The sequence below is a fragment of the Ursus arctos genome, unplaced genomic scaffold, assembly GCF_023065955.2.
Source record: "Ursus arctos isolate Adak ecotype North America unplaced genomic scaffold, UrsArc2.0 scaffold_20, whole genome shotgun sequence".
NCBI classification, from domain to species: domain Eukaryota; kingdom Metazoa; phylum Chordata; class Mammalia; order Carnivora; family Ursidae; genus Ursus; species Ursus arctos.
In genome coordinates this window covers 26268938-26295853 of record NW_026622875.1, presented here as the reverse complement: position 1 = coordinate 26295853, position 26916 = coordinate 26268938, and the positions used below count along the sequence as shown (strand labels likewise).

Here is a 26916-nt window from a genome sequence, read left to right as displayed (position 1 = left end):
TTTTATTTTTTTTTATTTTTTTTTTATTTTTTTAAAGATTTTATTTATTTATTCAACAGGATAGAGACAGCCAGTGAGAGAGGGAACACAAGCAGGGGGAGTGGGAGAGGAAGAAGCAGGCTCATAGCAGAGGAGCCTGATGTGGGGCTCGATCCCATAACGCCGGGATCACGCCCTGAGCCGAAGGCAGACGCTTAACCGCTGTGCCACCCAGGTGCCCCAAGACAAAGTAGTTTTTAAAGCACGTAATATTGCTAGGTGAAGATAAAGGGGTCAGTTCATCAAGAATATAACAATTCATGAAGAATATAACAAAAATGACAAAGGGATCAGTTCATCAAGAGTTTAACAATTCATAAAGAATATAACAACATGACATTTCTAAATGTTTATGCATCTTATAACAGACTTTCAAAATGCATGAAGCAAAATCTGATAGAACTTCAAGGATACATTCACAATTACAATTGTAGACTTCCATGTGCTGTTCTCAATAATGAACAAGTTGACAAAAAAATCAATAAGGATTTGGAATACTTGCACAACACTATCAACCTACTTGACTTAATTGACATTCATATTACACTTTACCAAACAACAGTAGGATACACATTCCTTTAACATGTACACAGAATATTTACCAAGACAGACCATATTCTGGGGGTGCCTGGGTGGCTCAGCCATTAAAAGCGTCTGCCTTCAGCTCAGGTCATGATCCCGGGGTTCTGGGATCGAGCCCTGCAGTGGGCTCCCGGCTTGGCGGGAAGCCTGCTTCTCCCTCTCCCACTCCCCTTGCTTGTGTCCCCTCTCTCGCTGTCTCTCTCTGTCAAATAAATAAATAAAATCTTAAAAAAAAAAAGACCATATTCTAGGCCATAGAAAATCTCAATAAAAATTTAAAATTCAGCTCATAAAGTATTTCTTTGACTTTGATGGAATTAAATTAAAAATAATAAAAGATCTCTGAAAATTTTCCAAATATTTGATAACTAAATAACACTTTTATTTTTTTTTAAGATTGATTGATTGATTGATTGATTGATTGATTTGACAGAGAGACAGCCAGCGAGAGAGGGAACACAAGCAGGGGAAGTGGGAGAGGAAGAAGCAGGCTCCTAGCAGAGCAGGGAGCCCGATGTGGGGCTCAATCCCAGGACCCTGGGATCACACTCTGAGCCGAAGGCAGATACTTAATGACTGGGCCACCCAGGTGCCCCTAAATAACACTTTCAAATAACCCATGAGTCAGAGAAGAAATCAAAAGGAAAATTAAGAAATATCTAGAACTTAATGAAAATGAAAACACGGCATGTCAAAATTCATGAGATGCTGCTAAAGCTGCATTTAATAAGTGAGCTTCGCAAGTTTACAGATAACATGGTCAGTATACAAAAATCAATTTTCTTTCTGTATACTAGCAACAAACAATTCAAAATTGAAATTTTAAAAATACCATTTATAATACCCCCAAACAATATTAAATACTTAGAGATGAATCTGACAAAAGATGTGCAAGACCTCCACACAAAATACAGCAAAACATTGCCGAGAGAATTTAAAATAAGATTTATATATATGGGGAGAGAGGTCTTCCTTATGGGTGGGAGAACTTGATATTGTTTAGATGTCAATTCTACATTAGCTTTGACTCTTAGAACTATAGTAATGTTCAAATACTCTCCCTCCAAGAAATAAGTAATGAATTAAACTCAACCTGGACCTGTGGGAAAGAAACTCGAATAAAATAATAAACAGTAACAAATTAACTGAACTGTATTCTAACCTCATTAAGGAGAATAAAGGAGGAACAGGAGAGAGCTAACCTGAGTAACCTTGGAAAGCAGTATTTTAACTGGATACTGTAAGACCAGAGACAAAAATAACTATACACTGATACTGTACTCTATTTAGTAAATTTCTTTCTCAATGGTATATAGGTTGGCAAGTCTGTTAAAGTTATGAAGGAAAGGAAGAAGTTTAGAATGAACCTTGTGGTATAGTATTAGAATCCATTCTCTATATGATTACATAGTTTTTAGTATATATAGTATTTATATAGAAATAGAAAGAAATAAAAGTATGTATGCTTGGATTAGTATAGAGGAGTTCCCCCCACCCTTGTATGCAGTTTCAGTTATTCACGATCAACTGCAGTATAGAAGATGATCCTCCTTCTGACACAACATCAGAAGGTCAATAGTAGCCTAAGGCTCCATCACAGTGCTACTCCATTCACCTCACTTCCTCTCATCATGTAGACATTTTATCACTCATATCATCACAAGAAGTAAAAGGGTGAGTATAGTACAATGAGATATTTTGAGAATAAGGAAAATATAAGATGATACCCTCTGTGATACCAGAAAATATAAAAGTGCTCACAAAAGGATAGAGCAAGTCAAGAGGACACAAGAGCCAACCTGACAGAGGTCCAATGGCCAGAGCAAGATCAATTTGAGCAACAAAATAAATAATGATAGTGTTGGATTATAACCCTTAGAATAAAATAAATACCCATGAGTCTATACTGATAAAAATAAAACATATAAATATGTAGAAGAGGAGGAATAGCTCTTCCTTACAGAAGAATTCCAGTTATTAAATGTAGAAGAATGAGGGAAATACAAAATCACTATTAGGTAAGCACCACAATGTAAATATCACAATCAGGTTCCACAAATGACTGTTAAAATCAGGGAGGCCTAGGTGGCTCAGTCATTTAAGCAGCTGCCTTCAGCTCAGGTCATGATCCCAGGGTCCTGAGACTGAGCCCTCGTCAGGCTCCCCATAAGTGGGGAGTCTGCTTCTCCCTCTTCCTCTACCCTTCCCCCCGCTTATGCTCACTCTCTCAAATAAATAAAATCTTTTTAAAAAATGACTGCTGAAATCTGTGGGCAAAAATTTGCAGAGAAACAGGATATTGGCAGAGTCTCAAAGTATATCCCCCCAATATTTATTAATTATTAAGGAAGAATAATAACTATATGGTGGTGAACCCAGAAGTCACCATTTCAGCCAAGTGTGATCAAAGTTAATTCTATAAGTTATAAGACACACCAACCTCACATCCTCTTGTATGACTGTAAAGCACACAATACCACTTATGTGGTATACCTGCCAAAAATGGAAAATCTTAATCTAATCATGAGAAAACAGACAAAACCATGTTGAGAGACAGTCTACAGAATAATTGACTAGAACTCGTTAAGAGTGTCAAAATTATGTGGGGCACCTGGGTGGCTCAGTTGGTTAAGCATCTGACTCTTGATTTCGGCTCAGGTCATGATTTCACGGTCGTGAGGTCAAAAAGAAGTGATACACGCATGCACGCATGCACGCACACACACAATGGAATACTACTCAGCCATCAAAAAGAATGAAATCTTGCCATTTGCACGTGGATGGAACTAGAGGGTATTATGCTAAGTGATAAGTCAGAGAAAGACAAATACCATATAATTTCACTCATGTGGAATTTAAGAAACAAAACAGATGAACATAGGGGAAGGGAAGATAAAATAAGATAAAAACGGGGAGGTAAGCCACAAGAAACTCTTAACTGTAGGAAACAAACAGGGCTCCTCAAGGGGAGGTGGATGGGAGTGGGGGTATTCGGATGATGGGCATTAAGGAGTGCACTTGATGTAGTGAGCTCTGGGTGTTATATGCAACTGATGAATCACTAAATTCTACCCCTGAAACTAATAATACACTATATGTTAACTAAATTGAACTTAAATTTTTAAGAAATTATTTTGAAGAACTAAATGTGGTATAGGATTCTGGAACAGAAAAAGACACTAGGAGAAAAGCTGGCAAAATTTGAATGATGTCTGTAGTTTAGTATTGCGTCAGTGTTCATTTACTAGTTTTGATCATTGTACTATGGTTTGTAAGTTGTTACCATTATGGGAAGCTAAGAGAAGGGCATAGAAAATCTCTAGTATTTTTGTAACTTTCCCATAAGTCTAAAATTATTTCCAAATAAAAAGTTAAATAGTAAGGTCCATTGGTTTGAGACTGTGCTGGTAGGTATGGATAGCTAACTGTTCTGAAGAATCAAAGAAAAGAGGTATAATTGATATCTGCCCATTTATAACTAGCCAATTAATAGATTATATCCATGTTGGCACTGCATTTACTAAGCCTCTGGTTATTAAATAGGTTCTCTAGGTTATTCAAAGTGCTTTAAAAATCTAATTAGAAAATAAAAATGGTATTTCAGGGTTTTAATATTCTAATAGTCTTCCATGAGAATAAAATAGCAGATTTTAAAATAAAAATAAAATCCTAAATCGAAAATAGATTTGTCCACACAGTCATTTTGATGGACATTAGCTGACTCACACAATTTAACATAGATTTCGAACTTGGCTACATGGCTATTTTTTTTCCCTCAGAAATTTCCCATTTCTCTAGGTTAAGAAAGAATCATTGTAGTTGGCTTGTATTTTATCATCTTTATTCTGAAATTTCTCTTAACAACCCCTAGCCCAGAATCTGTGGGGTGAGTTTCCCTGACATGATTTGACATGTTAGAATTCCTATACATACCTCTAAGACATTTGATTCACAAATCACCAATAGCTAAATTAAAATTTTAATATTTTATTAAAGTGTACTAGCATACAAAAAAGCACACGTAAGTATGCTTGTAATAAAATTTGAATGTAATAACGTGTTAAATTTTAGGTGCATTGTTCGGTATTCTAAAACTAGGTTTGCTCAACTGGCTACTTATTTTACAGGAAGGAAAAATTCTGTTGGAGTGTTAGTATTTTTTATTTTGCTCTTTGGTATTTTTTTTTTTAAGATTTTATTTATTTAACAGAGAGAGACAGCCAGCGAGAGAGGGAACACAGCAGGGGGAGTGGGAGAGGAAGAAGCAGGCTCCTAGTGAAGAAGGCTGATATGGGGCTCGATTCCGGAACGCCGGGATCACGCCCTGAGCCAAAGGCAGACGCTTAACGACTGAGCCACCCAGGCGCCCCGCTCTTTGGTATATTTGTTAATTTAGTTTTGGTTTTAATCTTTTTCAGGATGTGGTGGATACACACCCTGGCCTCACGTTCCTGAAAGATGCTCCAGAATTCCACTCCCGCTACATCACCACGGTAGGCTGAGTCTTCTTTCTTCTTAGTATAGATCTATAAGTCTCCTTTGTCCAGGCTTTCAGAACTTTATGCAAAAGGTAACCTGGGCTATAATGATCATTTTAAGTGGGAGGAAGGTACAGTAAATTGAATTCATTATTTATATCTACTTTCCTTCTTATAAGTACCAGTGTACACAGAATTAGAGTAATGTATTCATTCTGTCTGGTCTTATGAGGTACACTTTTTGCTTTGTCATTAATATTGACACCCAGTTGATATTGAGCATTTACAAATAATACTGAAAAGAATTTTCAACAGCCTTTCCCAGAAAAAGATGTGTCTTTCCCAGAAAAAAGATGTGTCTCAAATTTAGAACTGGAAATGACAATGAGAAATAGCTTACATATAATCAGAAAACAAATCATATAAGAATTTAACATAGTATAGTGACAGTCTCCCACTTTGTGAGGTGCTCTCATTCCCTGTTTCTCGTGAGTGGCCTCATTTGACCAGTCACGGGCAAGGCACAAATGGTGAGTCAGAGCACACCAGCCTCTAAGTGCACATTGCAGCCACGTCCAGCATTCTTTGCCCTACCTCCCAGATTATCTCTGGAGGAATTCCAAAGATGAGCCCCAGGACAAACCCCTCCATCACAGCCACACTCAAGTGAGTTAGCCCTTGCGTCTGGTTCACATCCCCCAGTAAAATTACAGGGCAATCACCTCTGAGGTAAACCCTCTTATTCTTAGGGTACTTTTTGTTGGCCATGAATTTATTGGGTTCTGTCAAGTTACAGAATACTATCATTCTTTTTCTCCTTTCAGAACTTCATTCTTGGCTTTTACATTTGTTCTATTCTGTTGTAGAACTTTGTAAGTCTTTCTTTGAGCCAGAAGGTGTCACTGTCTTCTAAGACTATCTCAGAAGTGATTTTTGCCTGTTAACCATACCACTGTACTAAATTACTGCTACCACAGTCACCCTGGTGCAGTCACCCTCGTTTCTCACTTCGATTACTTCTAATTGGTCTCCCTACTTACACCTTCATTGCCCTTTGGTGTAGCCTCCACAAAGCAGAGTAATCCTTTGAAAATGTAAGTCAGATCATGTCACTCCTCTCTTCAAACCCTCCAGTGGTTTCCCATCTCACTCAGAGGAAAAGCCAAAGTCCTTGCTGAGACTCCCCATAATCCCCCGCCACTTGCCCCCCACGCACACCCTTACAACTTCTGGGCTCTCATCTCTCCTATTAACCCTCCCCCTCACTTATTGTGCTTTGGTCACAACTACATCCTCACTGTTCCTGGAACAGACCAACTCCACTTCTGCCTCAGGTGCTTTTTACTTCTTCTTTCCTCTGCCTGAAACGCTCTTTCTACAGATTTCACATGACTTCCTCCTTTATTTACTTCATCCAGCTATGCACTCGGATATTCCCTTATTGGTGAGGCCTTCCCTGAACACCCTTTGCCCTCTTTACCCTTCTTCTCCCTCTGCCCCTTCCCTCTATATCCTCTATTCATTTGTTCTGCTTTATTTTTCTTCTCAGCTCTTATATCATCTGAGGTTTTAAATTTTAAATTCTCCTTCTCTATGATAGAAACTCCACTGGGGCAGGGAATTTGTCTATATTTTTCACTACAGTATCTCCAATACCTAGAATAGTGCCTAGCACATATTAGATATACAGTATTTACTGAGTAAATAAATGAAATTATTCATGCTTAAGAATTCTACATGTTAACTCTGCCTTCAGTTCCATAGGGAATTATTGGGTTCTGATTGTTGATTGTTCTATAAACTCAGGGCATGTTAATAGCATAATTGAAAATCTTAAGAGCTAGTAAAGATCTTAGAGATAATCCAGCCGAACCTTCTACCAATTCAGAAAATGCTCTCTACAGAGGAACTTTTTATTGGAATTTATTCTTAGAAAAGATGTTAAATAACAGAATTGCAAAACAGAGATAGATTTCCTTTCTCTACACTTTCTAGTTTGGTATTTGTTGAAGTACCGTGGACCCATGATGGTCTGTGGTCATCTAGCAAGTGGTCCCCAGGAATTTATAATTTCAGAGGGAAAAGCCATGAAACAATTTTGTTCACATATAGTTCACATTTTCCTAGAAATTCTGTTATGTTAATCATTAAACAAAGAGAACAAAATCGGTCAATTAACAGGATATAATAAATTATCTCTGCTGACACATTTTCATGGCATTTACATATTATTTATATTTTTTAAATTTACACTCTGATATTATTATGCTGCTTTATCCCCAATTCACAAAAATAAATCCATTACTCAGATAATTACTAAATTGTAAAATACTTGTGATGAAATAATGATAATAGGGCAATTCAAAACAGCATCATAACATAAATAGTAAACAAGATCCCATTGAGAATATAGAATGTGAATCTCTGTGTACTGAGATAAGTGTATCTATTGTGATAACCTTACAGTACCATCTGAAAAAGGAAAGTGCAAATAAAAAGTATCACATGAGTATCTGGAAACAGATATTTATTAAAGGACTGATTATCTGTTCTCCCTGGTGCCTTTTCTATTGTGAAATCTGGTCAAATAATGGTATGAAGTCATTGGAATTTGTGCATTACTTCAGAGTACAGTGAGTTTTTCTAGAACAAATTCAAAAGAAGTTTTCTAGTATGAAATTAATGAATGTTCTTAATGGCATAAAAATGAATGACAGAGGAGTTTTTGGAGTTAAGGTGGCAGAGGAGTAGGGGACCCCTTTTTCAGCCGGTCCCCTGAATTGAGTTGGATAGGTACCAGACCAGCCTGAACACCCACAGAATCAGCATGAGATGCAGGAAGATACATCTGGATCTCTACAAATGAACATCTCCAGTGCTGAGTATTGACGTACGAAGCGGGGAGCCGTGAAACCGCACACAGATATCGGAAGATAAACGGAAGGGGGAGGGAGCCGCCGCATTCGGGCGCCGGGAAGCAGTAGCCACCTGCACGGGGGAGCGGGCAGACTCGCGGACCGGCACCTGTGAGAGAGCAGACTGAGACCGTGAGCTGGAGAACGCGCACGACCAGACTGAGACCGGGAGCTCCGGAGCACGCGGGGGCGGCTGGCGGCTGGTGGTGTTAGAAGCACAAAGGACAGAGACGCACCGGCCCTGAAAGTGAGGGCTGGGACGCCGGGTGTGGGGCGCACATCCCGGGACGCTGCAGGGTTGAGCAGCACCAACAGAAACAGAGTTAAAGTGGCCAGAACATCAGTGGAGAATGGTCCGCGATCCCTCTGTTCTGAGACAGAGGCTGAGATTCAGCCACTGCTGCTCTGACTCTCAGAAGAGCCACAGAAAACCACCAGGGAAAGCCGCCAGAGAACAAAAGTCTGGAAATACCGGCTCACAGTGTGCCCATCCCCATCCCCCCTCGCAGGGGACATGGAGACTCTACCCAAACAGGGTTACCTGAATATCAGTGCGGCAGGCCACTCCCCCAGAAGGCAGGCTGAAAAATCAAGAAGCCCACATCCCTAAGGTCCCTATAAAACAAGTGCGCACTGCCTGGGTCCCGGTCAATAATTTGGGCTCTGGACAACCCCGCAACCTCTCCTCATCAGAATGACGAGAAGGAGAAATCCCCCCCCAGCAAAGAAAAGACAATGAGTCTGTGGCCTCTGCCACAGAACTAATGGATATGGATATAACCAAATTATCAGAAACGGAATTCAGAGTAACAATGGTCAAGATGATGTGTAGACTTGAAAAAAGTATTAACGAAAATGTTAATGAGAATATAGAATCTCTAAGGGCGGAAATGAGAGCGAATCTGGCAGAAATTAAAAATTCTATGAGCCAAATGCAGTCAAAACTACAGGCTCTGACGGCCAGGGTGAATGAGGCAGAAGAACATATCAGTGAACTGGAGGATGGGTTAGTAGAAGAGAAAGCTAAAATAGAATCTGGGCTCAAAAAAATCCATTCTCAAGAATGTAGGTTACGGGAGATTACTGACTCAATGAAACGTTCCAATGTCAGAATCATTGGCATCCCCGAGGGGGTGGACAAAAACAGAGGTCTAGAAGAGATATTTGAACAAATTGTAGCTGAAAACTTCCCTAATCCAGCAAGGGAAACAAACATTCATGTCCAAGAGGCAGAGAGGACCCCTCCCAAGCTCAACCACGACAAACCTACGCCACGTCATGTCATAGTGCAGTTCGCAAATATTAGATCCAAGGATACAGTATTGAAAGCGGCCAGGGCAAAGAAATTTCTCACATACCAAGGCAAAGGTATCAGAATTACATCAGACCTGTCTACACAGACCTGGAATGAGAGAAAGGGTTGGGGGGGCATTTTTAAAGCTCTTTCAGAGAAAAACATGCAGCCAAGGATCCTTTATCCAGCAAGGCTGTCATTCAGAATTGATGGAGAAATAAAGACCTTCCAGAATCGCCAGTCATTGACCAATTTTGTAACCACAAAACCAGCCCTACAGGAGATATTAAGGGGGTTCTATAAAAGTAAAAAGGCCCCAAGAGTGGTACAGAGCAGAAAGTCACAATCTATAGAAACAAAGACTTTAGTGGCAACATGGCATCATTAAAATCATATCTCTCAATAATCAGTCTCAATGTTAATGGCCTAAATGCTCCCATAAACGCCACAGGGTTGCAGATTGGATAAAAAGACACGACCCATCCATTTGCTGTCTACAAGAGACTCATTTTGAACCTAAAGATACATTCAGACTGAAAGTAAAGGGATGGAATACCATCTTTCACGCCAGTGGACCTCAAAAGAAAGCTGGGGTAGCAACTCTCATACCAGACAGATTGGATTTTAAACTAAAGACTATAGTTAGAGACACAGAAGGGCACTATATTATTCTTAAAGGATGTATCCAACAAGTGGATATGACAATTATAAATATATATGCCCCCACCAGGGGAGCAGCAAGATACACAAGCCAACTCTTAACCACAATAAAGAGACATGTAGATAAAAATACGTTATGATAGTAGGGGACCTCAAACACTCCACTATCAGAAATAGAGCACCCATGCAGAAAATTGACAGACAAGGGCTTTGAATGCCATACTCGACGAGTTGGACCTCATAGATATATATAGAGCACTACATCCCAGAACTAAAGAATACTCATTCTATTCTAATGCCCATGGAACATTCTCAAGAATAGACTATGTTCTGGGTCACAATACAGGTCTCAACCGATACCAAAAGACTGAAATCATTCCCTGCATATTCTCAGACCACAACGCTCTGAAACTGGAACTCAACCACAAGGAAAAATTTAGAAGAAACTCAAACACTTGGAGACTAAGAACCATCCTGCTCAGGAATGACTCGATAAACCAGGAAATCAAAAATCAATTTAAACAATTTATGGAGACCAATGAGAATGAAAACACAATGGTCCAAAACCTATGGTATACTGCAAAGGCAGTCCTAAGAGGGAAATACATAGCTATCCAAGCCTCACTCAAAAGAATAGAAAAATCTAAAACGCAGTTTTTATATTCTCACCTCAAGAAGCTGGAACAGCAACAGAGGGACAGGCCTAATCCACGCACGAGGAAGCAGTTGACCAAGATTAGAGCAGAAATCAATGAATTAGAAACCAGGAGTACAGTAGAGCAGATCAACAGAACTAGAAGCTGGTTCTATGAGAGAATCAATAAAATTGACAGACTGCTGGCAAGACTTATCCAAAAGAATAGAGAAAGGACCCAAATTAATAAAATTATCAATGAAAAGGGACAGGTCACAACCAACACCGATGAAATTGGAAGGATTATTAGAAACTTTTATCAACAGCTTTATGCCAATAAGTTAAGCAATCTGGAAGAGATGGAGGCCTTCCTGGAAACCTATAAACTACCAAGACCGAAACAGGAAGAAATTGATTTTTTAAACAGGCCAATTAATTATGAAGAGATTGAGTCAGTGATAAACAACCTTCCAAAAAACAAAACTCCAGGCCCATACGGTTTTCCTGGAGAATTCTACCAAACATTCAAAGAAGAAATAATACCTATTCACCTAAAGCTATTTCAAAAAATAGAAACAGAAGGAAAGCTACCAAACTCATTCTATGAGGCCAATATTACCTTGATCCCTGAACCAGGCAAAGACCCCATCAAAAAGGAGAATTACAGACCAATTTCCCTAATGAACATGGATGCCAAAATCCTCAACAAGATCCTGGCTAATAGAATCCAACAGTACATTAAAAGGATTATCCATCATGACCAAGTGGGATTCATCCCTGGGATGCAAGGGTGGTTCAACATTCACAAATCAATCGTTGTCACAGATTTTATCCAGAAGGAAAAATTCAAAAATCATATGATTCTCTCAATAGATGCAGAAAAAGCATTTGACAAAATACAGCATCCTTTCCTGATTAAAACCCTTCAGAGTGTAGGGATATAGGGTACATTCCTCAATCTCATAAAAACCATCTATGAAAAGCCTACAGCAAATATCATTCGCAATGGGGAAAAACTGAAAGCCTTTCCCTTAAGATCTGGAACACGACAAGGATGCCCACTCTCGCCACTATTATTCAACATAGTACTAGAAGTCCTTGCAACAGCAGTCAGACAACAAAAAGGGATAAAAGTTATCCAAATCGGCAAAGAAGAAGTCAAACTGTCTCTCTTCACAAATGACATGATACTCTATATGGAAAACCCAAAAGAATCCACTCCCAAACTATTAGAAGTTATAGAGCAATTCAGTAATGTGGCGGGATACAAAATCAATGCTCAGAAATCAGTTGCATTTCTATACACGAACAATGAGACTGAAGAAAGAGAAATTAGGGAATCCATCCCATTTACAATAGCACCAAAAACCATACGTTACCTTGGAATTAACTTAACCAGAGACGTAAAGGACCTATATTCTAGAAACTATAAATCACTCTTGAAAGACATTGAAGAAGACACAAAAATATGGAAAAATATTCCATGCTCATGGATCGGAAGAATTAACATAGTTAAAATGTCCATGCTACCCAGAGCAATCTACACTTTCAATGCTATCCCGATCAAAATACCAAGGACATTTTTCAAAGAACTGGAACAAACAGTCCTTAAATTTGTATGGAAACAGAAAAGGCCCCGAATCTCCAAGGAACTGTTGAAAAGGAAAAACAAAGCTGGGGGCATCACAATGCCAGATTTCGAGCTGTACTACAAAGCTGTGATCACAAAGACAGCATGGTACTGGCACAAAAACAGACACATAGACCAATGGAACAGAATAGAGAGCCCAGAAATGGACCCTCGGCTCTTTGGGCAACTAATATTTGATATATGCACCCCAATGTTCATAGCAGCATTGTCCACAATAGCTAAATCGTGGAAGGAACCGAGATGCCCTTCAACAGATGACTGGATTAAGAAGATGTGGTCAAGGGGCGCCTGGGTGGCACAGCGGTTGAGCGTCTGCCTTCGGCTCGGGGCGTGATCCCGGCGTTATGGGATCGAGCCCCACATCAGGCTCTTCGGCTAGGAGCCTGCTTCTTCCTCTCCCACTTCCCCTGTTTGTGTTCCCTCTCTCGCTGGCTCTCTTTCTCTCTGTCAACTAAATAAATAAAATCTTTAAAAAAAAAAAAGATGTGTTCCATATATACAATGGAATATTACTCAGCTATCAGAAAGAACGAGTTCTCAACATTTGCTGCAACATGGACGGCACTGGAGGAGATAATGCTAAGTGAAATAAGTCAGAGAAGGACAATTATCATATGATTTCTCTCATCTATGCAACATAAGAACTAGGAAGATCGGTAGGGGAAGAAAGGGATAAAGAAGGGGGAGTAATCAGAAGGGGGAATGAAGCCTGAGAGACTATGGACTCTGAGAAACAAACTGAGGGCTTGAGAGGGGAGGGAGGTGGGGGAATGGGATAGACTGGTGATAGGTAGTAAGGAGGGCACGTATTGCATGGTGCACTGGGTGTTATACGCAACTAATGAATCATCGAACTTTACATCAAAAACCAGGGATGTACTGTATGGTGACTTAACATAATATAATAAAAAAACATTTTAAAAAAATGAATGACAGAGGCATCATTCCCTATCCTGCTCAGAGCAAAAACTGATAAGGTCACACTATTTCTTAGAGACTTAGATCAGCCTCTGAATTAAAGATAAATATCTCAGAAAAAGCTAAATTAATTTATCATTTAACCCTATTGAAGTTATATAATATCAGTGGCATATAGTATAAAACAATTAATATATTTTTTTTGTTTGCATGCTAGAGTTATTCAGTAATTTCACTTTCTCTTGTTGCAAGAAACTACTGACACAAAGTATGGCTCAAATATTAGTTTTAGTGTGGCACTCATATGGTGAAAAGTTGGGCCACTTTTATTTTCTGTTTATCACTGAAAAACCTATGCTGTAGGAAAAGTCTTTTTCTTTGTTTAGTTAATTATTTTGTCAGCCATTTTTAGACTGGAAAGACACCAACTATGCATACAGCAAAAAGAACATCACAACCCAAATTAGAGAATGCACCTAAAGTTACTCCATATTCTCCTTTATTTCCAGAGACAAGTTGGCATTGGAGAAATAAGAAATAAGTCTCTTGATATTGAATGAAAATGAAAATTGGAAATACTAGCAAATTATAGCCCTTGAGTTTGGAGTTTTGCATGCCATTCAAAGAAATTGCCAGTGAATAAAAGTCTCTACTTATCCTAGCTGGCATGTGCTGACTTTTGAGGAAAGAGTTGCTCACATGAGTTTTTCAAATAAACAGTCAGATTGAAAATACTTCTTTGTGACACTGGTGCTGGCAGCAAAGACATTTCTCTGGCTTGCTCAGATGGTGTCTTAGTGACATATTCAGTGTTTGGCCTGAAGCCATCTCTTTAGGCTGAAATGCCAGCATTTTAATTGTTGAGGACAAGGTACTGATATTTCCTGAGATGACTAAACTGTGGTGGAGACTGCTTATCACTAACAGCTTGACTCTTCCCCTTGAGAACTTTTCCTCTTGATAGAGAAAGGAGGAAATTTGTATTAGATTTTTTTTTAAGTCCAAATTCTGCAGAAGTCCAACAGAGAAATACTTTTCAGAGCTATATGAGCCAGAGTGGATCAAGGATCTTTTCACCACTCCCTGCCAGGTAGAAGAACCATGCTTCTAGCATTTGAGTATGGTCATCTGCATAATTTACCTACAATGAGCAATCTCTGTAATTTTTGTGTCTGCATCCAATCCACTTTGTCAAAACCTGTCTGACAGAGCTATGAAACACTTGCTCACATTTCTGGCGACCTACATCTGTGAATCAGAGGTTTCCAGTTCAATAGATATAAGGAAAAAGAAAGGAAACTGCCTTAAAATTCAAACTATCAAGTTGACTAAAGATCCCTTGATAAAAAATTGTCAAATTTTGTTACACTCACTGGTGGTAAACAATTATTCTTACTATTACTAATTCTTTAAAAAATTTTTTTTCCTATTTTAAAAACTGTGATTAATTTCTTTTTTATTTACCTTAAAGTGGTAGAATAGGCTGGTGATGGGTGGTGGGGAGGGCACGTATCGCATGGTGCGCTGGGTGTTATACACAACTAATGAATCATCGAACTTTACATCAAAAACCAGGGATGTACTGTATGGTGACTACAATAATATAATTTTAAAAATTTAAAAAAAAATAAAAAAATAAAGTGGTAGAACAAAATTAGGGGAAAAAACAAGGGTAGATGTAGAACCAAGCAGCTATGTGTTCTCACCACTAGATGGTGCCCGTACCTCAATAAGCTAAAATGCTGAATCAGTAATGTGGAAACCAATAAATATGCTGATGAAGTGGGGCTACTGAATAAAGAGATTTAGGCTACGGAAAAATGGACAAGTACATTTTTGCACATTATTAGATAAGTAAGTTAGCATAGGCTAAAAGTAGAAAACGCTTAACAGAATGTGAATTTTAAAAATTCTGTCAAAAAAAACAAAATAGCAAAACAAGCAAAAATAAATACAGATTAATGCTTTATCATTTTAAATGTAACACAGTACCTCCATAAATAATATATAATATTTGAGGAATATATAAATATAAAATTCTGTTAGATAGGAAACTTAGACTTTAGATAAATTTATATTCAAAATCAAATAATAAGGATAAAAACCTAATGTTCAACATAGAAAATTTTAGTGTAATAATATGTATTGAAAATGATTTTTACTTGAGAGAGGAGCCATGGTATGATAAATGGTATTCTTACTGTTTGTTTTCGTATATATAATTTATGTACTAAAAATCTTCCATCTTTTTTATATGAACTTCTGCTAAGCTAGTGTTAAAAATACACTGTTGATTAAGGAGGGCACGTATGTAATGAGCACTGGGTAATATTATATAAGACTGATGAATCACTGACCTCCACCTCTGAAACCAATAATACATTATATGTTAATTAATTGGATTTAAATTTTAAAAATAAAATTTAAAAAAAAAGAAAATGCTGTCGAGTAGGACACATTTTCTGCCCGGAAGCACCTCAGTCAGAGTCTGAGTGATTAGAACCAATAGTGAAATTAGAAACCTGCTAGTCCCAGCTCAAACCTAATGCACTATCTACCCAGTAATTTTAGTTCTGCTTTCTGGTGCAAAACAGAGCAAGTCGGCCGCTTCTTCCGCCTGATAGTCAGCCATTCAGATTATGATCACATGTACACTTTAATCTTATTTTTCCCTCAAGAGTAAAAATTACTAAATTTGTAACATCTTTTACAATAATTTTGAATATAGTTACCATTCCCTGTTTTATGTTTTCTGCACATTTTATATGCTATCTATCTGTGAATCATAGAGAATAGTACTGATTTATGGAAATACTAATTAGAGACGTTTCTTGGGTTAGCATCCATCTGCTATTTACAACTCTGAAGAGAGTTATTCAGCTAGCTATGACTCCAACCCATATGTCTCTATCACAGGTACAACATAAAAGTCTTTGTTACACAAGTCTCAAACCTCTTTAATTTATCAAGCAATTTTCTAAGGAAGACATACAGATGGCCAACTGGCACATGAAAAGTTGCTCAGCATTACTCATCATCAGCAAAATGCAAATCAAAACCACAAGAAGATATCACCTCATATCAGTCAGAACGGCTAATAACAAAAAGACAAGAAAAAAATAAGTGTTGGCAAGGATGTAGGAAAAAAGGAACACTTGTGCACTGTTGGTGGGAATATAAATTGGTGTAGCCACTATGAAAAACAGTATGAGGTTCCTCAAAAATTAAAAATACAACCACCATAGGATGCAACAATTCCACTGCAGGGTATTTATCTAAAGAAAACAAAAATATTAACTCAAAAAGATCAGTGCACCCCATGTTCATTGCAGCATTATTAGCAGTAGCCAAAATATGGGAACAACCTAAGTGTCTATCAGTTAATGAACAGATAAAAAAGATGTGGTATATACATACAGTTGACCCTTGAAAAACATGGGTTTGACCTGCACGGGCCACTTACTTCAAATTTTTTACAGCACTGTAAATGTATTTTCTCTTCCTTATGATTTTCTTAATATTTTCTTTTCTCTGGCTTGCTTTATTTTAAGAATATAGTATATAGTACATATATAACATGCAAAATATATGTCAATCAGCTGTTTATGTAATTGGTAAGGTTTCCAGTCAACAGTAAGCTATTAGTAGTTAAGTCTGGGGAGTCAGGTTATGTGTGGATTTTCGACTACACATGGCTGGGGTTGGTGCCCCTAGCCCATGAAATCTTGCCATTTGCAACAACACTGATCGACTTTGAAGACATTATGCTAAGTGAAATAAGTCAGACAGAGACAAATACTCTATGATCTCTCTCATATGTGGAATCTTAAAAAAAAACAACAAGCTCATAGATAAAACAGATTGGTGATTGCCAGAGGCAGGGAGTGGGTATAGGCAGAATGGGTGTAGAGGGAGTCAAAAGGTATAAACTTCCAGTTATAGAATAAGTAAGTCATGGGGATGTAAAGTACAACACGGTGACTATAGTTAATACTATATATGCTATATATAATTAATACTATATATAATATAGTAATATAAATATATTGCATATTTGAAAGTTGCTAAGAGAGTAAATCTTAAAAGTTCTCACCACAAGAAAAAAATTCCATAACTCTGTATGGCGGCAGATGTTATGGAGACTTATTGCAGTAATTTTGTGCAATATATGCAAATATCAATCATTTCTTATACCAGAAACTGATATAATGTATATCAGTTATTCCTCAAATAAAAAATATATCAAGCAATTATTAACCACCTGATATTTGCAGAGCACCATATCAAGCACTAGGATGCAAGTCAAGAAATACCTGGTACCTTGGAGTTTGGAGGTGATGATGGTCATGTGAACCAGTGTTTAGAATATAACCATAGGATGAACTGAAGGAGACCCACGTGACAGTTGGAGCACAGAAGACAGAGCTCTACCCCAGTCGCTGTTCTGGTGCTTCCTGTGCAGTTAGCAGTTGAACTAGATTCTGAAGGGTCAGGAATTAGCACTGCTATAGGATAAGCAAAGCTGGGCAGCAGAAATCTGGGCCTTCATTCTGAGGCTGGTTTTTCCCTGCTTTGTTTGAGAATCACTCTCTTTGCTAAGGAATCCAGAAGGGGAATGGTGGTTTTAGTCCCTCATTAGGCCTCTTCTCTGGATAGATGTCCAAATGTCTTCCCTTTTTTGTTCTTTCACTAAAATAACTTTTAAAAAGGATCTAACCTCTTCATGATAAAACCACCAAGGATACAGGATTTCTATTAGATAGTCAAAATCAAAGGCAAAGTGTCGAAAAAAGCTGCTTGTGATGAGCACTAGCTGTTATATGTAAGTGATGAATCACTAAATTCTGCTCCTGAAGCCAGTGTTACCCTATATGTTAACTAACTAGAATTTAAATAAAACATCGAAACAAACAAACAAAAAATTTAAGCTGCTTAAATTGATCTTCTCACTACTACTTCCTTTTGGAGGAAAAAAAACAAAACTAGTGGCTAAAAGGGAAATTAAATGCGTGGGCATAACCCCTAGTAAAATGGTTAAGAATACACTGTGGCCTCCTCCCTCCAGGATAGCAGCCTTGTCTTCCTTCTTCAATCCTCCACTACACCACAACACACATGTCATCAATCTCAGACACATTCGCTTATCATTCCCTCCTCTCTCATCCTGTCCAGGCTCTTCTCCAGAGTTTCACATCTATTATTAAACTCTTTAAACACTAGCTAATAACAAAATTGCTCATGCCCAAGTAAGGACTCAGTTATCCCGGATGTATCTGAGTTTCCAGAAAGAGTCTGGAAGACTAGAAGTCTTTAAGAGTCCAATGATTAAGGCTATAATAATCAGAATAATGCCCTCTTGAATCATATGATGGCGGCCATTCTTGTGACCCACCAGTTGTTAAGCCGACCCAGTGTATATTTCCCACCTCTTTTGCCTTCCCAAAATATCCATTCCAATAAACACTGCTTGAATCAGGCATCACTGTAAAAGATGAGAGGTAAATAAAGTGACATGTAGGTAGGTGGGAAATGAAGGCTTATGAGCAAAAAATATCTTTTTATTCTTCTTGGAATTATAGGGGACGTGGATGTAGATTTTTAAAATATGATGTTAGTTTTTATTAGAAATTACACTTGCCATAATCAGAAAACCAAAACGTAGCTTGGTTCAAGATACAATCATAAGATGGCCTTTGGTGAAGTAATAGATATCTTCAGTGTTTTTATTTGATTTGTTTTCCTTTTGGAACCAGGTTATTCAGAGAATATTCTACACAGTCAACAGATCTTGGAGTGGAAAAATAACTTCGACAGAGATAAGAAAAAGCAACTTTTTGCAAGTATGTCTCTCATTGGAATTCATATATAAAGAACAAATTAGGTGCATCTGGGTGGCTCAGTCGGTTAAGCTTCAGCCTTCAGTTCAGGTCATGATCCCAGAGTCCGGGGATCAAGTCCCGCATCAGGCTCACTGCTCAGCGAGGAGTCTGCTTTTCCCCTCTGCCTGCTCTGCCTACAGCTCTCCTTACTTGTGCGCACTCTCTCTCTGACAAATAAATAAATAAAATCTTTTTAAAATTTTTGAAAAAGAACAAGTTAAATAATATTCTTATTTCATTTAACAAATATTTGAGTGCTTATTGTATGCAAAGCACTTTCACTGCTTTCAGTCATTAAGCATTTACCAGATACCTGGGATGTGTTGGGGAGAACAAAGATGAATAACAAGGGATTTTTATATCAAGGCACATGGACTAAAAGTAAAGTGTACAGTCACACTGGACAAAAATTTCCACAGAAACAGATAACAATTATGCAGAGAAGGCCTCACAGAAGGACTGACCTGTGATCTTGACCTTGGAGGATATCAGAAGTTTTTCAAAATAAAAAATTAGAAGGAGAGTCCAGATAGCGGGAGCAGCATAAGCGAAGTCCCAGAAGCAGGAAAGTGTCTACAGTCTAAGACAGAACAGTCTAAAGTGGCCAGTGGCTCTTCAGGCCAGTGATACAGCCTGAGGGGTGAGATGGGCTGGGTTAGGAAAGGCCTTGTGAAAGGAATAGAGGGGTTTCATCTTGATCCTTTTAGCAACGACTCTTGATCCAGCTCCTACTGGAGTGGAGAAAAATACTAAAAAGTCCTTTTAAGAAAGAATACATTCCATTCAATTATTTTACTTATTTAACCAAATAAGAGAGAAAGTATTGACCACTAGTGGGAGCCTTTTACCGAGGTAATCTTCATGCCTGATTGTTGAGGCTTCCATTAACCTAAAGAAAGAATTGTTCATACTTGAAATATTTTATTTTCAATGAATCATACTAAATGAAGCTTAGGCTAATAATACAACCTTATGTAGTCTTTATTTTTCCCTGTCTTCTTCTGGGACAAAGTAATGAAGACTTGGCAAAATTAGCAGCCCATAATCCATATAAAAACCTTTTTTATTCTAAAATGAATAGTAATCATCACAGTCATTGTTAATATTTATGGAACACCTGGTGCCTGCCTCTCTCAGTAGGTAACACAGGATGGGTTGAGACGGTAGTAATTCCATAAAAGAGGCCTTACACCTTAAGAATGGTAATCCCTCACAGTCCTGAAGCACATTAGGGTTTGTAACAGTTTCTGGAATTGTTATAATATTTTTTAATTGATGATAAAATTTGAGGTGCAGATATGGGTGAATGACTTAGATAAGATCACACAGCAAGTAAATGGCCGAACTAGAAACAGAATTCAAATGTTCTTTTTAGAGCATGATTTAATTTTTCCCCCTCTTCCCTACCCCTCTCCTACTCTTCCTATTAGTGCATTATTCATGAATGTATGCTAATGATTTATATGCTCATAAAGCAGTCAAATAATATGAACATATCTAGAATAATCAGCAGAAGTCACTATTTATCTCTTCACCCTACCATTTCATTCCCTTTCCCAGAGGGAGCCCATCCATATTATCTGTGGTTTTATTCCCTTGTATGTATCCATGGAGTAAACAGTTTTATTTTGTATGGCTGCTTTTTTAAGGCATTTTTAAAAATATATAAGGTCTTTCTGTTAATTTTGTGTTTTTTTCCACTAACAGTATATCTTAACATTCTTTTCATTTCCATGCATATAAAACTATCTCATTCTTTTAACTGCTGCATAATCTATGGCATGGCTCTACCATAACTAAAGTACATATTCCCCTATAGAGGGTGTTTAAGTAGTAGTTTTCAGGTTTTTCCTATTTGCCATGATGCAGTGAACATCCTTGTACTTTCTTCCTGTGTGTATATAGGTAAGAATTTTTTAGAATAGACTACTGGAGGGGAAATCCTGGATCAAATGGTATATGCATTTTCAGGGTTTTTTCTTTTTTAAGATTTTTTATTTTTAAGTAATCTCTACACTCAACATGGAACTCAAACCCACAACCCCAAGATGAAGAGTTGCACACTCCACCAACTGAGCCAGGCAGGTGCCTCAGGGTGGTTTTTAGTTTGATAGATCTGCCAACTTAGCCTCCTAAAAACCTGTACCTGTAGTTCATACTTACACATTGACCAACAGCACGGGTTATCTGTCTTTTTCATTTTATGATAGTCCAGTAGGGGAAAATGAGAGCTCCTTCTCAAGATTTCTTTTATTGTACATATTCTCCTTTATACATGTTAAAGAGCATTTTACAAAACAAAACATTACAAGCCATGTTTGGAAAACAGGAGAAAAATCATATTTCATCACCCTAATAAAACTAATAGCATTTTTGTATGTGTTCTTCTAGTCTTATATATATGTGCAGATTTTAGAATTTTACAGAGTTCTTAGTATGTATAATCTTATATCCCATATTTTGCATTTACCACATCATGGTTTCCCTTTGTTTCTGTGTAGACTTTATTATTTTTACTGGCAACAGAATCTTCCATTAAGAAGTTTTATAATTTATGTTCTCAACTTGCCAGGGCATATTGGTTTCCCAGTATTTACATTTCAGAACATAATTTTTTATCGAAGTAATTTATTTGCGTTATGAAACAGTTACCTCTGTCCCTTATAATTTTTTCACCTTGAATTCCATTTTATTTTCCAATAATATTGACATGTTTTCTTTTTGTTAAGATTTAGCTAGCATATATTTGTCCTTTTTTTTTTAAACCTCCTTTTAAATTTTATTCTAGATTTATCTCTTACAGATATCATATACCTAGATATGTTTTGGGGGGGTTGGTTTTTATACTCAATCTGAAAATACTTTAATATGGACACTTAATTCATTTATCTTTACTGTGATTGTTGATATATCTGATTCAATTTCTGCCATCTCATTTTGCTTTTTCTATTTCTGAAATGTTTTTTCAGCTTCTTATATCTTTCTGAATCTTTCATTTCTGAAAACATCTTCATTTATCTGCCCACTTACATGATAATTATAAGAATTATAAGAATTCTGGGTTCAAAATTACTGTTTCTGGTTTTTTTCCATAAGGCCACACAGTGAGTTAACCCCAGGTTAACTTCCAGCTCAGGGCCCTGCAGCTCCATCCCCCATGGCTTCTATGCCAGGCCGCCACACATCAGCACAATGCTTTACATAAGTCACCTTCATGGTAAACTTGATCTCATTACAAAACCAAACCTGGTATGTGGATTTCCACTCTACATAATAGAATAGATGCTTACTCTTCATATTTTTGGAAAGTTACAAGCAGTGTCAGGTTATGACCATGTAATTCAGCCTATTGTCTAATTGTTCTGGCTTGCTAGTCTGGGGACCTCTGATGGGCTGCAGTCTCCTTGGTTAACAGTCCTTCCCTTCCCTTGCTTTTAAATCCTCTACTACATCTAACCCTTTGCTAAGCATAATACAGAACTCGTAAATGCTTATAGACTGATCATTTGATTAAAGTTTGGAAGAGGTTGCTTATTAAAGCTCCTGGTTTGGTACCCAAACCAAAAATTTTAATTCAATTTCAAATAAAATTTTACTAGACTGTATAACGACCAAAGCTGGGTTTCATAATTCTAAAATTAATAAAATAAACTAATCTTTCTCTTCATACTATTTCAGACGCTAGCCCTTTTGGAAGAAGAGGAAGATATAAACCAAATCACAGATTACTTCTCCTATGAACATTTCTATGTTATTTATTGTAAATTCTGGGAACTAGATAGTGATCATGACCTCTACATCAGCCAGGCAGATTTATCTCGATACAATGACCAGGGTAAGTGTTTTATAGATGTTAAGACTTAACTACTTTGCAAAAGGCAAGAGTTATATGAATTGTTATATGAATGGGAAATTCCCATTTCTTAAATTCTTTATCTAATCAAGTTCTCTTTAAAGAGCCAAGAATTTTTAAGTGGGAATGGGTGAAAGTATCAATTTTTTATTTAGAAGGCAAGTATAGGAGAAGGGACTTACAGTAAGTAAGCAATTAGAGTCTTTGTTTTGATTAATTGCTGACTCTTTATAGTGATGTTTATTTTCTAATGATGAATTGAATAAGATCCATACCTATGTAAAGTTTATTTGAAAGAGAATGTATACACACCCTTATAAATTTCCCATTTTACAGTGTTTATAAATAGCCAAGGATGAAAATGTTTCTAACTTGTTTTCCAGGAATTATAAAAACTTACTTTTTGGAATATAGTTCCAGAGTAAGTATTTTCCCTGTAGATGAATTTTGTGTGCTTTCTTTTATCAGAAAGAAAAAATATATATCACATGATATTATCCCTTTTGCTTCATTTTCTAAGTAAACTTAGAAACTATTACCTGATGACTTAATATTCTTCACCAAGCACCAAAATACATTGACTCATTTTTTTCTCATAAGATCGTCCCTGTTCTATTCTTAAATGTCTTCTCAGGCACTGCTGATTTTTTTTTTTTTTAATCAGCCTTTAGCCTCTTAGACGTAGCAGAGTACAAATCTTAAACAAATGCATTGAATTTCACTTCTGTTATTTGGTATATCTGTGATTAACCGTTTACATCTTAAGGTTCATTTTATATTCATTCATAGAAAATTCATAGAAGGTTCATTCATAGAAATTTCCATATATAAGAAAGTGTTCTACCTCTCAATTCTCAGGTGCCAACTAGGTATCAAGAGAAAATATTCAGATGTACTTATTGATAAACAAGCAGTACTTGTTTAGTACTATACCTCTCTTCTTCAAGTAGTCATAACCTTCCTGTCACCAGAATAGCATAAAAATGGGAATATTCACAAGTGTATCAGGTCAGCTTTATTAGCTCTGCACCTTTTAATCATCAGTGGCCAGATCATCTGTGTAACATGAGGTGATGCAAAACCTTACAGGCTCTAAAGCACACTCTGTGGCTGATATAACGTAATTCTTACTAAGTCCCCAAATATTGTATATATACACGTAGCAACTCAGTAAAGACATGTCAAAGTGATGGAGCCCAGAAACACAGGCATCTAAGCCTGCATGATGAAGGCGTCACTGAGACCACGTAATTGCCAATCCACCAACCTGTCCTAAACGGGACAACATAATCTTCAATTTTAGGCTAAACCTTCCAAATTTAAAAAAGACTTTAGCTTTGAAATTAAATTCCATGCCTTTCCCATACAGCCCTCTATTTGTCTATGTAGTACAAATCGTTAATCCCGTAAACCAATCTTCAACAAAGTATAGACGGTCCTTATATAAGCTTTGTGGCCGGGCATGGCTGTACTGACACCCATATTCCCAACATCTTCAGCCAAACTAATTTTACCTTTAGGCTGACTGTACCTAACTCTGTGTGGAAGAATTAGATGCGGTAGCTACTAACTCTCTAATGACTCATCATTGTTTTGAAATTGTAGTGTACATGCCATTGCCCGTGGCACTTCTTAAAAGAACAGATTTCTGTCCTCACCAAATCCCTAGGTCTGAGATGTACTGGCATATCCTTTTGTTAAAACTAAAGCCTTTGGTTATTTTGAATCAACAATGAGGTACACTGTTACAGATTCTCTAGGATCTATCATCAAAAGCAATATACTATCTTAAAATATAATTGTGTCTTTCTCTGAATAAAACTTACTGGGGGAATTTCTCAAATTATATGTTATGTTATGTCCTGGACTTTTATGGAATAAGAATATAAGAAACGTATGTTTGTGGTATGTTTAGGTATCTTTTATAAAATTCTGCTTGAAAGCATTCTCCATTGTTTTACTCAAAGTCCCTTATATTAGGAGCTGCTGATTAGTTCCCCTTGAATTTCATGATAGGATAAAATTTGTCTTGTTTTAGAGGAAAAGTCGTCTTATTGGATAACAAGATCAATACAAATTCTATACCTTTTTGTCTTAGTTGTCCTGATGTTCAGAACTAACTTGGCGCTCAGCTACATTAATATATCCCACCTATCAGGCGTAATCATTTGCCTATTCTTTTTTTTTAGTGATTGATTGATTATGCCACCTCAGATTCTTTCAGAAATATAAATTATACATAGGTAAAAATTTAAATACTCATAACTTCTCATTATGGAAAACTTATGTTTTAACTTGTAGCTATTGAAAATAAATTTGCCAAAAGTATTGCCTTTATGGAACATGTTTCTAACTAGCTTTGTACCCTCTCGTTTACCTTTAGCTTCATCAAACAGAATTATTGAAAGAATATTCTCTGGGGCAGTAACAAGGTAAGAAAAAGCATCTGAGTTTAAAAATGAATTAGAGATGGGGAACCTGGGTGGCTCAGTGGGTTAACCATCTGCCTTTGGCTCAGGTCCTGCGATCTCAGGGTCCTGGAATTGAGCGCCCCCCCCCCCCACCATTGTGCTTCCTGCTCAGCAGGGAGTCTGCTTCTCTCTCTCCCACTGCCCCTCCCCCCACTCCTGCTCTGTCTCTTTCTCAAATAAATAAAATCTTTAAAGAAAAATGAATGAGTTACAGGTAACACTATAGCAATCTCATTTTAGCACAGCTTCCTGCATAGCGTGGCTTCATACAAGACAGTAGTAATTCTTTAACTTATGAGCATTAGTCCTTTACCTAAGTACAGTAACAGTATTTGATTCTGGTGATTATTTGCATTCAAATTGGAAACCAGACTTCTTTATTCATACCTGCAAATGTCTTCTGGTTTCACCCTCCAGGCCTTTGCAAACAATATAGGCAATGGAAGGGATGCTCTTTGTTAGGTTTCCAGCCTTCTAATTTTTCTTTGACTTAATTTCCAAAGAAAGATGTTGTTTTATTTCTTAGTCTGTCATCCTACTTACTTTATCTGAGTAATTGCTCAGGAAAAAATTTATAACCATGTGTTTTCTTCAGGGGAAAAACAGTACAGAAAGAAGGAAGAATGAGCTATGCAGACTTTGTTTGGTTTTTGATCTCTGAGGAAGACAAAAGGAACCCAACCAGGTATGACTTCTTTTCTTTTTTTTTAATTTAAAATCAATTAATTAACATACAGTGTATTATTAGTTTCAGAGGTAGAGTTTAGTGATTCAATCAGGTATGACTTCTAAGTTTCCTTTGCCAGGAATGTTAAATATTTGAACAAAGCTTGAAAAAGTCATGATGTATACTCAGTGGATGCCATCTTGACCTAGGGGTACCAAGATGAATTAGACTTAGTGTCTGACCTCTCAGACTGAATCCATAGTCACAGCATATCAAGTGCTTTTACCTCCAGAAACAAAGGTGAAGTGACGTGTGAGCTGGCTCTGAGAAGTAGGACTAGTAAGCCTTTATACGGAATGTGGGAATATATATTATGAGTTTTCGTTTTATGATCTTGATGGTTCAGAAGTAAATTAGAGAGGGAAAGAAGTAAATTGTGGAAGAGAATTAGAAATGGTAGTGAAGAAAATTATTAACAAACTCTATGAACATATACTTGTTCTCTTTTCTTCTCTCCATGTCTTTAAAAAACATAAATTACATAAAGTAATAATTAGAACAGCGTAGTTTGGGGTTTGTAATATATGTAGAAACAATATAGTAAAGTAATAATTAGAACAGTGTAGTTTGGGGTCTGTAATATATATAGATGTAGTATGTAGAGCAATAACAGCACAAAAAGAAGAAGGAAGAAAGTCATATAGCAGTAATATTTCAGTGTCTCACTGGAATTAAGTATAAATCTGAAGTAGATTCTAAGAAGTTAAAAATGTATATGGTGGCCCCTCTTTCTGCCCGTAGGTCCTGTCCCCGTGCTTTAATAAAACCGACTTTCTGTATGCATGCATGCATAAATAAATGAATGAATAAATAAA

General features: G+C 37.1%; 1 protein-coding gene across 10 annotated transcripts in view; it reads left to right on the top strand.

Annotated features, from left to right (window-relative positions):
• PPP2R3A (protein phosphatase 2 regulatory subunit B''alpha) overlaps positions 1-26916 on the top strand; it is a 205036-nt gene that overhangs the window by 114201 nt on the left and 63919 nt on the right. For all 10 annotated transcript variants that reach the window (XM_057315817.1, XM_026497085.4, XM_044383425.3 and 7 more), the window contains 5 exons: positions 5040-5114; positions 18925-19011; positions 22729-22885; positions 25287-25335; positions 25970-26059. In XM_057315817.1, coding sequence (XP_057171800.1) covers positions 5040-5114; positions 18925-19011; positions 22729-22885; positions 25287-25335; positions 25970-26059 — 458 coding nt within the window. The remainder of the gene's footprint in view (positions 1-5039; positions 5115-18924; positions 19012-22728; positions 22886-25286; positions 25336-25969; positions 26060-26916) is intronic.